Source organism: Perissodus microlepis, chromosome 1 (assembly GCF_051167445.1).
Source record: "Perissodus microlepis isolate ML-2025 ecotype Zambia chromosome 1, ASM5116744v1, whole genome shotgun sequence".
Classification (NCBI taxonomy): domain Eukaryota; kingdom Metazoa; phylum Chordata; class Actinopteri; order Cichliformes; family Cichlidae; genus Perissodus; species Perissodus microlepis.
The window spans coordinates 22,820,572-22,838,296 of NC_140461.1; the positions used below are offsets into that span (position 1 = coordinate 22,820,572).

General features: G+C 41.4%; 1 protein-coding gene across 1 annotated transcript; it reads right to left on the reverse strand.

Annotated features, from left to right (window-relative positions):
- Nucleotides 1–16: 16 nt before the first annotated feature.
- Nucleotides 17–17,068, reverse strand: slc22a31 (solute carrier family 22 member 31). Its single transcript, XM_084935979.1, has 9 exons — nucleotides 16,452–17,068; nucleotides 9,048–9,151; nucleotides 8,726–8,880; nucleotides 5,675–5,843; nucleotides 3,942–4,087; nucleotides 3,594–3,702; nucleotides 2,441–2,655; nucleotides 2,188–2,299; nucleotides 17–2,008 (listed from the first exon to the last, which is right to left on the reverse strand). Exons 1-9 carry the CDS (start codon nucleotides 16,839–16,841, stop codon nucleotides 1,573–1,575), a joined length of 1,836 nt encoding a protein of 611 aa, XP_084792105.1. The 5' UTR covers nucleotides 16,842–17,068; the 3' UTR covers nucleotides 17–1,572.
- Between the last annotated feature and the right edge of the window lie 657 nt (nucleotides 17,069–17,725).

Genomic DNA, 17,725 nt, shown 5'->3' on the forward strand with positions numbered 1-17,725 from the left:
TGAGTCAGAGTTTCAATTCATCCATTTTATCTCATTTAAAACAAAAAAAGACCAAAAAAAAAAAAAAAAAAAAAAAAAAAAAAAAGTAGTGAAGGTGCCTTTTTATGGGCAGGACTGTAAACAGGGTTTTTTTCCTAGTTGAATAATGAAGTCACACAACTATAATCTGAGTACGCACACCTGAACATTTTCACTCCAAGCAGTACATTTCTTTGTTTTGTAAAGTGAACAGGGCCATCTAGTGTTCAGAGAGAGAAACACCATCACTGAACATTTTTAAAACAAGTTTTGTCGATTTGAGTTTGGTTTACAGAGAAGTAAAAAAAGATTTAGATTATTTTCCTTAAAAAGTTAACACTCAGCTTTTGCACATTTTACTTTACAAAGAAACAAAACATTAGGTTTTAAAAGCTTACATCACCAACTGTAGTTCCAACACAAGCACCTTTGTTTGCTCACTGAAGGTAAAGTTATGTATTCACAAACAGTAAACTATCACACAACGACACTGACGGCTGAAGACATGATCTCATCTCACAGTTAAAACTAAAGGCTTTAAACACGTAAAACATCCGCACTAGTAAACATAAAAGAACATTAAACAAACCATTTTTTAAAAAGAAAAGAAAAATGTAAATATATATATCTATCTATCTCTCTACTGGTTCCACAAGGTTGTTGCGTTTTAGCTGAAGCATTCCAGACACAGACGCACTTTTCGCTCAGCAGCTGCTGTGGTTAGTGCATCTTGAAATTTAGCCACTTCCAGTTTAAGTAGAAAACAACAGGACAGTTTTTAATGCAATAGTTGGTAATAGATGTGGTTTATAGAGGGAGCATGAAGACAGAAAAACGTAATGGTAAAGAAATGGTTGTGTTTATCCACACTGATCACATCCTAACATCAGAAAAAGGACAAATGAAGCTTGTTAGTTGCACAGGAAACAAAAAGCCTTAAAAAAACAAAAATAAAAACAAAAAAACAAAACTATAATTGATCATTTTTTAGTGTATCATCAGCGCCCCCTGCTGTGCTTCACAAGTATAGTCTTGCGTGCTCAGGTGATCTGTAGCCCACTCAGCGCTGCTATCTGCTGGTGAGTCAGGCAGACAGACTTAATGAAGAACTGTGTTACTGAGAAACGCAATCAAAGAGCTTTACATGACAGAGAGCTCCTCTGGTAACACTGGAGTGTGCCAGTTTGCTTTGAATGCCTACCACAGACATGAGCAGTGTGACCCCAGCTGCACTGGGAATGTACCAACATATTCCTACATCTCAGAAAAGGCTGACAAAATACAGCAAAAGGAGGCCATCGTCCCACAGCGGTGGACCGGATCCATGTGTGAAGACGCCACTGCATAGTAACAAAATGTAAAGAGACCAGATGGAAATATTGATGAAAACTGACAAAGTTGGAGCCATTGCTCTAAAGTGCATCCAGCTCGCCAGATGAGTTATGAAGAGCTAATCACTGACCCTTCCACTGAAGGCTTATCATAGCCTGTCAGAGGTAACATTTCGACTCATCCCCTCAAGCTAGAGTGTAAAGAGGAGGAGAAGGGTTAAATTTAAGACACATCTCTCAGAGTTTCTGGTTCCTGTGTTTCATTGTTTGACAGCAGAGGGGGATGAGCAGGAACACCAATCCTGTAAGGCAAAGAATCTTTAGTCAACATCTTCCTGGTGGCAGACACCAGGAGGGAGTAGTTATCCGGGTTGTACTCCGACAAAGGGGCACGCGTGTGCAGTAGAGGGAGGCTGTCTCTGGTGGGCTGCGACAGGAAGAGGGGTGGTCGCCTCTGGTTCTCGCCGTCCTTCATGGAATCTGGGAGCGGTTTCCGTTTGCTTTCAGGTAGGAGCATTATGCAGAGGACGGAGAGGACAGCGAAGGAAGCGAAGACAACATGATGGAGGAAATAGCCACCATTGTTCTGGAGCTCCATCAGGGAGGAGGCGGCCCTGCCAACGCAACCCAATGCCAGCACCAGGCCAAGGCAGCCACCTCTGGACGAGAGAGAGGAAGCACAGGAAAAGGAGAATAAATCACCAAGGTGAAAAGATCGCACGGTACTTTGTTTCAACCCGTTTTTTTCCTTTGTACTTTAAAACTTCCTTTTGACTTTGCGGCAAATGTGATCAATACGTCCCATTTTCAGTTTAATCAAGAACAAAGAGACATTTACCGAACTACAGTTGGCATCACCTCACAGGCGAAGAATGCACTGAGCATGGCGAGAGCCTGAGAGAACAACAAACCCACAACGGAGAGCACCAGCACCAGGCCACCCTGCAGGTCTGTCAAACACAAACGTCAATAAAAGCGTCATTAAAACCCAGAGAGTGAAAAACTTTCTGGGATGTGATCCAAAACTTTTTCAAGGAAACTCTGAAGGGAATTTACAGTAGATTTTATGGGCCTGTGTGGATGTTACATACATGGTGTAAGGGCCAGCAGCAGGAGTGAAGACAGTCCAGTGATGATGGCAGAGAGGAGAAGCATGCCACGTCGGCCAAAGTGATTGATGGACAAACACAGGAAGATGCAGGCGAGCGCTCCAGTTACCACCCGGAGGAAGTAGCTGAAGTAGAACTTGTTGGAGAAAGTGTGCAGGTTTTTGGTGAAGCAGTACTGGATGCCTGTTCCAATGAATCTGGATGGCAAAGGAAAAAATAAAATAATCAGGTTGAAAGCAGGTACCTCAAATCCTAAATTACCCGTTAGGGAATATCTCAGTTCATCTAGCTCTGTAGACCTGTCGTGGCACTTGGTAATCAGTTTTGTGGTTTAAGCACAGCAGATATTGAAAGCATGTTGTACATTTCCTGCCCTCATGGTTGATGCCATAGCAACACAAACAAAAACAAATGAATTGTTTCCCCTTTAATTTGACCTCTTCTGTAACAAACCACTGATGTGTACAGCTGATGACAAAGTATTTCCCCCCTTCCTCATTTTTTACTTTGACATATTTCCAGGATTTCAAATTTTCAGGTCAAATTTTTTTTTTTTTTTTTATATTAGACGAAGACAACCCAACAAGGAGGAAAAAGCTAACAAAACATGCCTTTCCTGTGTGGAAAGTAGATGCCCTCCTTGCTAAATCATGAACTAACTCATACTTTGTTTTGGTTTAGAAAGCTTAGTTCAATTTCACCAACCACACTCAGGTCTGATTACTGCCAGTTGGATCTCGATATCACTTAAACAGGAACTCGAGTCCTCATTTGAAGTTCAGAGTTCATGATTCAACAATAAGAAAGACTGGGCAAAACATGGCACCATGGGAGAGATCCAAGGAAAAAAAAAAAACCACTACTGAACAAAAACACCACAAAAAGGTTTGTCTCACTTCTCCTCAGTGTTAAGAAAAACTCAGTATCAGTTATCAAACACTCGCCTGCAGTTCTTGTTCGTTTTTGTTCAACCCACTGAATTAAAGCTGAAAGTCTGCACTTCAACTCCATCTGAGTTGTTTCATTTAAAATGAATTCAGGTGATGCACAGAACCAAAATTGTCCAAATATTTATGGACTTCACTGTAGCGCCCCTGACTCGGGACCGCTGATTTCATGAAGAGAGAAAACTCACAAGCTGAAGCCGAGTATGAGGCAGTTCTTCCAGATGACGCGAGTCCGACGCAGCTCCAGAGCAGAGTGGTATCGTGGCTGACTGTCCTCGCCGTACACTGAATCAATCTCTGTAACCACAAACAGGGAAATCATTTTAACTGATGTCCCAACAAAGTTAAACCCCACTGAGTTTGATTTGGAAATACGTGTTGCTTCTACCAAGGAAATACCAGGGTTTAGAAATTGGTGAGGTCCAGATTTTTCTTCTCTTAATGCATCACGTTTAAGGTTTAGCGCCTGTGCTCCAACAACCAGGAGAAAACTGTACACGCCTGCAGAGAAATCCTAGAGGTGTGTGTGTGTGTACCTGACAGCAGGGTTTCGCTAGGGTAGAGGTCGTCTTGTAGAAAAACACAATTTCTTTTAGAGAATTCCTGAAGGCTCCTCTTTGCTTGAGGAATCTGAACTGTGGCCAGCAGCCAGCGAGGAGACTCTGGAAATACCGATGCACAGCTGAAGAAAAAAAACAAACTGTTATTATCCATCACAAATATCAATAGTAAGTCAAAAGGCTTTGACATCTCAAACAGCAACATCATAAGTGCTTTAGTCACCATGTTATGGCCAAGTAAGTGAAAATCCGTATTAAAGTGTTTTTTTAAACTTGATCTTATGAGTGGGTAAAAATGAGAAATAATAAGGTAGGCATACTCTGCTTTATAGACAAAATATAGACATTGGGGTCATTTTTCTTCCCCATTGACTTCTAAGCAGTGTACAAGGTAGGAGTTGCCCCCTGCTGGGCATTAGAGAAAAATGCATGTTTAAAGTTTTTTGCATTGGCTTCACTTTCCAGCCTGAAAGCTCCATCCATCTTTAAAATACAGTACACTGTTTACAGCTGGGAATTACAGACACGTTTGTATACAGTTCCCCCCTCCACCTGAGGTTCGAGTGTAATTACACAGATTTCAAGGACGTGTGTGGTCTACATCATGTGCTCAGAAATTCAATAAGACTTGAGATGATTCAATTATTGTATTTGTAGTTGGAAGCTGTTGCTGTGACAACAACATGGTGAAAGTAAAATAGTCTCCCTCTTCTGGGAGGAAAAAAAATTTAAATAATTAAAGAGCAGAAACAAGATCTAAACAATTTTGATGCCGTGTCTAAAATACTTTAATTTGTCGACAGTAAATACAATATTTTTGATCAGCCCTCAAATATAAGCTGAAAGTCTTAAGTATTTATTTATCATATAGCTATAATATGTTCTGGTATAGCTAAAGTATGCTTATGGTGCCAGACATAAAAGACTCCAAAGACGGCTAAATGGAGCTGGATGGGTAAACTGCTTCAGTCTTGCTGCCACAGACCGAAAGGCTCCATCCTCCTCAGCCTTCAGTACGAGAGACGACTAATAGATCTGAGCTCGTAAGCGAAGACAGTGGACAGCAGTGTTTACATCTGTTGCGTCATCTGGAAGATCTAAAGTTTGGAGCTTATCCATTTAGTACTCTGCATCCAAGCACGAGAATTTTAAAGTTTTAATCTGAAAGTCAACGTAAGGTGAATAAAAATACAAAATGCTGCAGGCATTTTGTATTGCTTGGAGTACTGACAGTTTTTTTTTTCCCTCAAATCTAAGCTGGTAAATATGGCATTTCAGCCATCTAGCCATGATGACACAAATGCATGAACAATTTTTAGCCCAGAGCACACAATGTTAGTTTTGTAGATTCCCCATGCAAAATAAAATAACACAGCCTCTCCTGAGGCCTTTAAGCTGTTACCTGGCAATGTTTCAGAGCATCTGAGTGAATGATAACACTTGTTGTTATAGGGTCTCATGTAAAAACAGTTTGAGTGAGGACTGGGTGTTATCTACTAAAATATCCCAGATAATAATTAAACAAACATGGAGATTCTTGTGAACTCGGGTGTGGCTTGCTTGAAGAGGCCTGAGACAGGAGCAGCTCAACATGCAGGAACGAAGATCGCATTATGTTATGGCGTGAGGACGGCACATAGAGAACCGCTGGGGAAAAACAAATAGCGTGTCCACCTGTGCACCTCCAAAAACGCTACCAGCTGACTCACCACCAATAGGACAGCAGAAGGACTAAAGGCAAAGTGGCCACCGCCTGGAGGACGGGCCAATCGCGGGACAGAACCGCAATGCCTGGCAACAGCAGTTCTGCCAGCACGCCGAAGAAACCACTGACCATAGCAACCATCAGACGATGGGGAGGGTCGCACAGCTCCAACCCTAAGGGGATAAGAAGAAAAAAAAAAAAAAAAAAAAAAAAAAAAACATCAGAGCACAGCTGAAGGAAAGCAAACCTATTCATCCCGTTGCTATGGCAGCCACCTCATGCCTAAAGCACACTGTAGCACGTCCTCAAACTTCATGTCAGCACAGGTCATGTAGCATGTAAGGGTGAAAGCTCCACCCACCTTCACCTCTTGTTTGGTTTAAGAGAAAAGGAAATACCAAATGGAACAGCCAGGAAATTTTAAAGTCCCATTTTAGGTGATTTCAATAAGAATCAGTCTTGTTTTTCTAATTTAAAGTTAATTCCTCAACATCTGTCCTTTGTTTAGTTTTTATTTACACTTATCACTTTCTAAACCTTTGATACAGTCACCCACTCATCCAGGGTTCAATCGGTTTAACTTCTGTACCACCATTAAGACTGCTTTTAAACCCTCATAGGCAGAAAAGGAAGTGGCTTATCTCAAGTGACTCCTGCCATCAAAGACCTGACCTCCCAATAGGGGAGACCTGCAGTCCACCCTCGTGCAAAAACATGAAAACCAGCATCAAAACATAGAATCTGCTCTCGAATTGTCAAAATAAAATTTCAACATATTAAGTTTATAATTTTTTTTTTTAAAACAGCAAGAAGGATGAGGTGGAACGGTTTTCAGTGTGGACGTGGTCGTTAGGGTAGTCACTTCCTGGTTGCCCTGCCTTCAGTCCTGTCCTGCTATTATATCCTCCTGCCTATAGCACCCCCCACAAAAAAACCCAAACAAAAACAAAACAATATTTTCCCATCTCAGCCTAACCCCACACAGCAACATAATCAGACAGTCCAAGAAAAGAAAAGAAAAACAAAACAAACAAAAAAAAACAACCCAAAACAAACCCTGGAGTGAATTTCGACCTGACCTTGCAGGAATGTGGGAGTACGCCTCCCACATTCCTCCCATTTCTCATATGCATCTACAATCTCCACCTTCGCTCACTGCGAATCACTATCAAGCAGAGAAGTTTTGCTGAAACTCCTGCTGAAGACTGAAAGCTGAGCACTTTTCATAGTGGGGTGGCTCACTTGTGCCGTTTGCCTCACAGAGAGAGGACAGCTGAAGTATGACCGACCTTCACACCTCTTAGCTTAGCTCCAGTCACCTGCCTGCTGTCAGTCACAGCCTGGTTTCTTTAGTTACCAATATAATATCCATCTCCAGTGTGCCTGCTACAAACAACTGAAGCTATAATTCTAATAATAGAAAAACATCCTGCTCCCCCCCCAATAGTCTTGAATGGTAGCATATTTGTACACCTACCAGTCACTGGGTAAGCCTGTGACTGGTGCCTTCAGGACTGTTTTAAGGCTTCATGACAGATTCAACAAGATGCTGGAAATATTTCTCAGAGACTTTGGTCCAGGCTGACATGATGGCATCACAGATACTGCAGATCCACCACATCCCAAAGGTACTCTGAGGCCATCTGAGTTCAGTGAACTCAGTCATGTTAAAGAACTGTAGTGACTGGACCAAGTGGACCACGGTCACTACTCAGGTATTTATTACATTTAGATATCGACATGTCTCTGTGCATTATCCCTTACACTGTCAACAAATCAACTTCGCTCATTCTGATTAATGACAGTCTCCTGCCACAGCCTGTGAGCAGGAGAAAGTCCACAACTAGCTGGTGAACACAGTAACACTTAACAACAAAAGAATCAACTAGATATGTAGGCAGGAGGAAAAGAGGAAGACCTCAAGAGGAGATTCATGAATGTAGTGAAGGAGGACATGCAGCAGCAGATCTGCTGTGGGCGACCTTTGAATGGAGCAGCCAAAAGAGGAAAAAAGAAAGGGAATTATGACCACAATACGTAATGTCTCTGCACGACTTGTATATTTTAGTCTCCTAATGAAATTATATGACCAGACAAATGTGGAAGTTTGATAACATGAGGAATAATTAAATAACTTTCATGAAATCACATCATCCGTCAGACAGAGGCTTCATGATGGAAGCTGAACTGATTAGATGCACTTGGTGGTTATATTTATCTACAGCCTCTCTTTGCAAACTACAGTTTAATGAATACGGATATTAGAAATGAGCAGTGACGCAGATGCTCCCAAACAACTTTCACAATAAAATGCTGTCAAGTTTAGCATAGAGTTTGAAGCATGAACGCATCTTAACTAATTTGTCTGGAGAATCAAACATGAAGCACTGCAAACGGTGATCTATCAAAGATACTGCTTTAGACTGAAGGTGAGGAGATTTAGTTTAATGCAATGCTGCAGTATATCCTTTAATGCATGAATTTCACACTTCACTATGAAGGTATCAAGTCTGATTTCAGGACTCTCCACAAATAAAGATAGGATGGGCAAGATTGACCTGCTTCTGTGGGGACGACAAGGGCTTCTATCTTTTCCACTGATAAGATTAGTTCAGCACAGCACGGTGTACAGATAATTAGCTGGGCAAATACATTAACATTATTTAACTTTTACACGACATCAGATTTTTCTCAATAGAAAGATATAGTATCAGGTATCATCGCAATCTCTTGTTCAATGATTTAAGAAGGAAAACAAAATAAAAGAAAGAGACAGCAAGCTGATGAGCACACTTTAAAGTTGAAACCAAAACCCCGGAGAGCATGTCAGGCTGAGGGATTTTCCCCTCAATGACACAGCACACAGCACGCCATGACAGATGCACAGTAACGATCATGTGCCACTTGTTATTTACCCTCTGGCCTCTTATTATGTGTGTAAGTAAAATGTGAACATGTGACCAGTCCATAAAACCTTTTTCTACTTCCGCTGCCGATCAGTGAGAAAGCTCGACTACCAGACATCAGCTTTAAAATGTGGATACAGATTACTTACGAGCGATGTAGGAGGACACAAACAGCCCAGCGAGTGAGGCGCCTTGAGACAGACGCAGCAGCAGAAACACCACCACACTCCTGGACAAACACAGAGCTACACCCAACAGACTGGACAGACCAACGGACAGAAGGAAACCTCGCCGACGACCCAACCTGAAGACACAGACGTAAAACATGTACGAGTGAAACTTCACAGCCTAAACAGTCAACACACACACAAAAATGATGATCTAATGCAACCGTTTTAAACACATTTATTCTGGTGTTTATGTTCTTCATATCTTATTTAGAGTTACATATCAACTGAGGTTATTACTCACCAGTCACACAGGGTGCCTAGAAATATGTATCCCAGAATCCATCCAGTCATGAAACAGATATGCTGCACGGGGATTTTCCAGTAGTCACTGCAGACCAGGTTCCACTGCAGGGGAGGAAAAAGCAGCACAAACACTGATCAATGTCATGAGTTTAAAAGGAATTGTGAGACAATAATTCAATAATTCAGTGCTCTAATGTCAGAGTTCTTGAACAACACTGTAGGTATACACAAACACTTTTAGGTACACAAGTTTAACTGCTTGTTAGCACAAATATCTAAATCAGCCAATCACATGGCAGCAATCCATTGCATAGTCAAGTTCAGACTGAGCATCAGAATGAGAAAGGTAATTTAAGCAACTCTGAACGTCCCATGGTCATTCCTGCCAGACAGGCTGGTCTGAGTGTTTTAGAAACGACTGATCTACTGGGAATGTTCCCACAATCATGTCTATGGTTTACAGAAAATGGTAAAAAAAAAAAAAAAAAAAAAAAAAAAGGAAGAGGGAACTGTTCTGAGGCTGTGATGAGTCTTGATTTCTGTTGCAATATGATGGTAGGGTTTTTTTTTAAAGCATGAAAGCAAGGATCCATCCAGCCCCTACGAGTTCAGACTGGTGATGGTGATGAAATGGTGTGGGGCACATTTGAGCTCTTATAATCAACTGATCATGGTTTAAACGGCACAGCCAAAGTGAGTACTGTCGTTTACGTCCATCCGATAATGCACCATGCCACAAAAGTCAAATCGTCTCAAACTGGTTTCTTGTACATGACAGCGAGTTCACCGTGCTCAAATGGCCTCCACAGTCACCAGATCTCAATCTGATGGAGCGTTTTCGGGATGTGGTGGAACAGCAGATTCACATCATGGATGTGCAGCCATCACTTCACCTTGGACTAAAATCTCAAGGAGTGTTTCCACCACCTTGTCGAGGACAGATCTCAAGGCTAAAGGGGCCCAACGTGGTACTATGCATGATTATAAAGGTGCTCATGGATCCTGACAGCGAGCCATTTTCTGGCTAACCGGGTCCATCTACTGTTTGTAGTGTTGGTGCCTTTTGAAAAGTTTGGTAATGATATTTAATGTGTAGTTCTAGCAGCAGTCCTTCCAACATGTTTATGCTCCAGTTCTGATGAGCATTTGCAAGCCAGTTTTCCAGAGGTACTCCACATCCAGCTCCAAAATGGTGAGATTTAAAAAAAAAAAAAAAAAAAAAAAGTCAATTTCTTCATTTTAAATTGCAATTGGATGAAAAACAAGTGACCCACTAAAAAGGTAAGAAATCAAGCTAAACGCCTACACCACAGAACCTCAGTCATACCAATGCAATTATACTTTATGTATAAAACATTCTATCAAAGACTTAAAAGGCACAAATTAGAGCTGCTCCCAACATGCTGCATACATCATAACCTGACTATGTAACATGCCGAGAATAGCAGTTGAGTCAAACGCACAGAGAGCCGTCTGTGGGGAAATCAGGAATGTAGATCATGTTGTTTGTAATCGAGTTAAGATGCCTGCTGACAGTGTTATTACATTAGAATAAAGTGCCAGCAGCTTTACGCCTGGTTAGTACCAGTCCCTGCCTGTAAGAAAGATTCTCCTCTACTTTCCTACAGGCACCAGTCATGTTTTCTGTATTTTACAGATGGATCCAGCTGCAGTGTAAAGTCAAAGCATCAAAGGAAACAGTGAAGAAAGTGAGAAGAGCTCAGAAAGGAGCTAAATGAAAACGACTGACTATGTGAGGTCACTTTCCAATGTGCCGATCACATTTTAGGGTTTGCCTAGGAGGTTCCTGGGGGGATCAAAATTGTAAATACGGCTGAGAGACTGGTAAGTGGCATCAAATGGCTAATACTTAAAGCTAATACAGATACGATGCCTTCTGTCCCATCTCCCAGACTTCAGACCCCCACCCACACTTAACAAGTAGTTAAGAAATCTGATCATCTTGAGTATTTTTTCACTTAAATCAACAAGCCAACAAATATCGGTTCTTCTGATCAGTGTGTTTGTTGTTATTTTGAAAATAATTCAGTTTAGACGTGGTACAAAGATGCGCTCAGGTGTGACTGGATCGCTTGACCAGCATCATGTGGAGTGAATCACATTTAAAACAGGGGCCAGGAGGGTCATTCAACTGAAGGTGATGGGACATTTGATCATTAACAGCTGTTCATTTTTGTTAATCTGTCAGCTGAGTAAGTGATACGGTTTTGTTGTAAACCAGTTTAATCAGGTTCCATGATTCATGGTTCCAGTTCATCGTTTCTTGCTCTTTAACAATAAGATCTTTAGGTGTGATCAAGTTTTTTGTAAATATTTGGTAAGGATTTACAAATTTCATGCAATGTCAGTGGTGTCCAATTGCACCTGGCCTTAGAATCATATGAGTAATTCTATGCAGACCCGCGATAAAGTGCACCCGTACCCCTTCCATAGAAATGAAGAGTCTACGTAGCAACCAGGTGCTGATAATCAAATGCACTTGATTAACTGATCATCAGTAAGTGAGAGTTGTAGCAGTTGCAGGTCTGAAGCGTCAAAGTGTGCGTTAATATGATGCAACAATCTTCCCAGGAATGGACGTCCCAGCAAATTCACCAGAAGGTCTGACCATTCAATATTCAGAGAGACTGAAAAACAAAAAACAAAACAGAAAAGCCCAAGAGCTACATCTGAGACTCTACAGGCCTCAGTTAACATGTTAATGTTAAATTTCATGACAGCACAGTTAGAAAAAGACTGAACAAGCGTGGTTTGTTTGGAAGTGTTACCAGAAGAAAGTCTCTTTCGTCTAAAACAATCAGCGCGGCACAGGTACTGCACAGGACGGGCACACGGCAGTCGACCATGAATTCCTCTGTACACCAAAGTATTCTAGAGTCAAATGTGAGGCCATTAGTGCAAAAGCTAAAGCTTGAAGGAAACTGGGTCACGCAACAAGACAACTGAATGACTAAGACAAAAAAAATGAAAAGAATCAAGATCCAGTCAGAGTACAGACGTCAACTGTAAGAGAGCTGTGCATAACTGAACACCTACAAACCTCAATGAGCCAAAGCAACTCTGTAAGGAAGAGTGGGCCAAAATTCCCCCACAGTGATACGAGAGGCTGATGAAGTAATACCTTTTTTGTATTACTTTGAGTTAAAGGTGGTTCCTCAAGCTACTGAATTATGAGGTATACATAGTTTTTCCTCTTCTGTTCTTTTTCACATGACTGTGTGAAATGGTAGTAGTGAAAATAGTGTACCAAATGCTGGTTTATAAAATTTGCTTAGGCTTTACTTAATCTTACAATTTACTTTTTAGCAATTTTAGATGAGCTTTATCTTGCTAAGTTAAAAGGAGGACTCTTCTATTAAAAGTAAAGCCATTATGTCAATATATGTGCTGAAACTAAGGTAATCGCAGTGGCACAAGCATTTTTTTTTTCCCAAAGGAGGAATCCACAACACAGATAATTTCTATCAAGGTTTCAACCCTCTCCTGGAGTTTTTCAGTCAAAATAAAATTACATTTTGAGGGTATACGGGACACAATTGTCTCTCTTTGCTAATGTTTTTCTTCCCACTGGGTCTTGTTGTTAGGATTTCCTACACAGACTTATTTTCCCAATTGAACTTACTGTCACTTATTTCAAGCAATGACGACTGACGGCACATGAGAAGACAAAGAAGGAACAATGATGTGAATTAGACATGTGATCCGATTTACTTAATCCAGGTTACTGGAGCAAACATGAACTGCTTGAACCTTTTGATCAGTCGGCTCTCCTCACCGACTTCCAGCTGCCTACAGAAGGTAAAAACTAAACTGCTCCCTGTGCATTATTTTGTATAGGAATATCATCTGGTGCCATATTTGCTGCATGGTCATTTGAACAAATGCAAACTCACTTTGAAATATGCACTAAATAATCAGTGTGATTGCAAAAAAGTTGCATACAAATTAAAGGCCCTTTGGAAGCCTGGATCCTGCAGGGTAAGCTCCTCAAACATTAGTGGCCACAAATGTGAACATCTGTCTCTAAACTTGATAAAGTTGGTTTATAGAGGAGAGTGCTGGACAGCTATGGTTAGTGACTGTTATTCCACCCAGCGCCTGTGTTGTACTCTGCTCAGTTTTTCCGTTACTGGAGTGGTCCTTTGTCTTAGTGAATGACGACATGAGTGGAGGAAGCCGTTGTGTTCAGGGTCTCAGGAAGGAACTGGGGGGGGGGGGGGGGGCTTCTAATTTCCCACTGCCACAGTTTGTCAAAGAGGCCTCATCACTGGTAGTTTGTCTCATGATAAGGCACGATACACAGATGATAATCTGAGAACAAGCTCAGAGGCAATTACCCATAATGACTGTCCTGCTCGTATACCCCCCCCCCACATCAGCTGCTAACAGCCACAACTGTCCACATTTTGATATTTGTTTTAAGATACTACAGCACAAAACAGATGTAGTGTGATTGTGTAGGGGTGTAGCACAGAACTCTGTGGGCCCCTTTTCCTTCCCAGATCCATATCTGTCACGATATGAGTTTTTTAACAAATGATTGAGCTGTAAACAACAATCTGTTCATTAGGATGCTAATAGTGAACTGTCCATGAACCACAGTTAGCTAAAAACATCTATGACGTGTCCATACGTCTGCGCAGTTTGAAATCTCCCATGTCAACCCAGATGTCTTAACAAACAGAAATCTGCAATTAAAATGAGTTTTTCCTTGGAGTACTAAGCTCTAGAGTGTGTCGTTTTCTTTTTTTTTTTTTTTTTTATTATTAAAGTATTTATAGTTCCCAGGACAAAAGGGAAAAAAAAAAAAAAAAAAAAAAAAAAAAAAAAAAAATTGCAATCCTAGTTTTGTAACACTTTTCTAAAATGCTACGTCTTCCCATCACCCTCGGGGTAACCTTCATTATCCTCTCTCCCTTTACTTCCTCATCACATCCTCTTGCTCACAGAGGACTGACGTGAGCCTCACACCGTTTTCAACCTGCCTGTTGATAAGGCACCTCAGAGGTCAAGCCAGATCACCAAGATCGTACAGTAATACATTCTGTCAGAGGTGTCCTTCTAAAATACAAACCACGTGTGCTGGGAATTTACCCAGTGGGCGTCACGCTAACACAGAAACAAACAAATTATAGGGCTTTGGCATCTCTCCGAGCTAGGAGAGCTAGGTGAATTGCACCATGCTGGAAGGGTATGTTTGCTCATTCTATGAAGCAGTGGATAAAGGGACTTGGTGCTGGTCTGGAAAGACTAACGCACACAGCTAAAAGGAAAGCAGAAGTTTGTGCACCTGCACTCATCTGTAAATTAATCAGTTTATGCAATTCTATTTTGAAATAATGTATTTGATTGGTACGTCATTTGTTCAATGTTAATGAGTCTCTGTGCACCTGAATGATTTTTCATTGATTTAGGACGCATTACTGTGGTCCAGGTGTTCATTTAAGTTGTTTTGCATTTGTTTTAATGAAATTGTGCCTGTATATTATCATCATATCATTATGTAACATGAGGTTTGTTGGTGTTCCTTTGGTGAAGTTATACAGCAGGACATACAGCAGACAAGTCTGGATGATTTACAACAGATGAAAACATTTGAGAGTCGTGCCAAAACATGGGTGTTGGCAGCCTGCCTCACAGTGCTTCAGCAGAAGTAGCAAAAGCTAAATGAATGCATCCATTGTCATCCACCTACCTGCAAGCTTACGTTTAATCATTTTATTTAAAGCAGCGTCACTGTGGGATTTTAAGATGCCACGTCATCAGCTTGAAACAACGTAGCTTCCTCAAAGTGTCCTGCTTGCCTCGTGGTACACTGGTTAAGAACCACTTGTCCAACATACAAAGCTTCAAGCTGCTTTACATTAGTGTTGCTGAGCTCTATGAGCCATATGAGCTCAGCTTGTATTACATGATTTGTAAAAAGCACCGCCTGCTGCTGCTGTGCTCTCTCCAGCTGTTTCTGAAATTAAGGACTGCACGTTTCATGCTGTTAAATTGTGCTAGGACTCAATGGTGGTAAAGGAAGAAACTGGGACTGCTGTGGAGATCCACAGCAACAGGTTTATAAAAAGGTCAAATTAATAATGAGCAGAAGTGAGTTCAGCTTATAGTCCTCTACAACAGTCCCAGTTTCTCATGCGTGGGTCGTTCTGATAGATTTAGGATCACATTTGACATTAAGCTCAACGCCTTTAAGAGGCTTACGAATTCTCCTTGGAAAAAACAAACAAAACACCTTGACAGATAACCTTCTGTGCTAAGAAGGCCAGTCCCACTGTGGGGTGGACTAAAACTGTTTTGCAGCATTTCTAAGGGGGCGACAATGCCATCTATAATCAAAGTTCAATCATCCAACTGTTCAAAAATATTTATGTCAGAAATTGCCCAGAAATTCCAGAAAAGGTAGGAAACTAATGCAGATGTTTATTTCAGGCTTGCAAGGACCCTGGGACTTCCCATGTAGAAGGCCCCTTGTTCATGGTTTAGGGGTTTGTGAGGTTATGATGGGATTTTTATTTTTTATCTTTTGGGATGACTCCAAAAGCAGGAGAAAAGCAAGGAAACTAAGAAAAAGACATTAAATTTAAGCTTAACCTCCTAGGACCTGGCATCCACATGTGTGGACATCACATTTTGGGTTGGCTAGACCAAAATACTAAATTTTGCTCTACAAGGGCCTGATATCCACTTAGGAGGACATTATACTGCCACTGTTCCATCGAAATTTAAAATCAATGTCCTTATGTGGATCTCATTTTTCTCAGAAACAAAACTCGGATTAAAACAAAAAAAAAAATCTGGTAATTCTTTGTTTTTACATTAATCAGGTCCCAATCAGCCCAATTAGCAAAGAGAAACTAAAAATGCATGCCATGAAAGAGTTCGGGTGTTAGGAGGTCAAAGTCAGAGTTCACGCGCTGGGTTAAAAGACAGTTAAACCCTGCTTAAAAGCAAAAGTGCATGTAGGACTGCATATTTGAGTGCCAACCTGCTTTCTTGGAGGCAAATTATCATTATACACTTCTTATATGAACTATGAAGCAGGTATTTGTTCCCTGGCGGGCTGGCCTCTCATCTTCGTTCCCGAGAAGCCACGGCAGATAAACGACAGTCAGTAAGATTCAAGCCAACATGAAAGTGTTAACTGCTCAACTTGAGTCAATATTGACTGAAAGCTGCCCAACAGCCGTGTTCATGACACAGCGTGCCTTTAAGCAGACAGAGCAGCTCATCGAAACAAGGCCAGAAATGAGCACGTGAAAGGAAACGGCTTCACCGGGTAAGAAAATGTAACCCAAACCCACAACCTGTTGTATCTCTGCCTCCTAACTCCCCCACAGATCTGTATATTAACACCAGGGCTAAACGTGCGTCTTACCTCAGTGACAAAGTTGCTCTGGAGGCCCGCTACATGAGAGTACTCCCACCCTGTGGTGCAGGGCACCCTCTCTCTGGGCGCGTTCTCGGACAGGTCCGAGGAGTTGGGGGGGTACTTATAAAGTTCACAGTGGCTCCGACCGGAGCCGTTCACCCAGGGGATGGTGAGGTTTAGGTACCCTTGTGTGGAGAAGTTGCTTAGGAGGAACGCGGAGGGCAGCAGCGTCGGGTCTGGCTTGCAGTGGTACGAGTCCGGGATGAGTGTGTAAAACACGTCGCTGAACAGATTCAGCGTGACGGCGAAACTGGGGAACCAGCTGAACACGACCACGATTCGGTTATAGCGCCCATAGCCGCCGGTGTGAGGGAAAACCTTAGTTTCATAATCCATTTGAAGTCGACAGCTCGTGGTAACAGACGGTCCGAAGACTTTTACGCAGTGAGAGCGCACAGCCGCACGACGCTGAAGCAGGCAGGCAGGGGGCGGATCTTAGGGTCACACAGCCCCGGGGATCGACTTTTATGACACACCTGCTACTTGGAGACTGAGTGACTAATTTCAGGGTAATCCCCAGACAGCGGGAGTCCAGGGAGCTGTCAGTAACAGTCGATGCTTTTGATGTCTCCATGTGACTCACAGCTGGACTTGACATGAAGACAGCTACCCTGGTGGAAAGCTCACATTCATTTTCAAATTTAAACCTCTGTAATTTCATCGAAACGCTTAACTCACAGCTATTTTCAGGAATTGACTGTTTAATTTTACAGAGGTACACTTTACTCCACTTTGAAAATCTTGTTAAAACATCAATATTTGTGCTATTTGTACAATTTTACACAATATGACTCCTCAACCACTTAGTGTATTATTAGTACAAATTAGACAGGACTGCATTGGAAGCGGGCTTATTTTTTCAGCCTGAACTTGCTGTGCAACAGTAGAACAGAATATATGTAATACTTTCAAACCTCAGTTAAAAAGATTGATAATTAGTTTTGCCAGCATTGGCTTTATTCTGCTATTGCTATGTTGTTTCCCTGTTGTACAGGTTTTCTGGTAGTTTTTTTTTATGTATTTTTTTTAATGTTTTTATTTATTTATTTTTAAATAATATTGATATTATATATATTGTTTTGTTTTTAAGATCAGTTCCGAGACTATGGATTTAAATTGGCATATGGCTAAGTCAACTGCATTTACAGCAGTGCTTATTAATGTACACTTTCCCTGTTAAACACATTTTAAAAGATTTATTTTTTTAAAATAAAGAATAT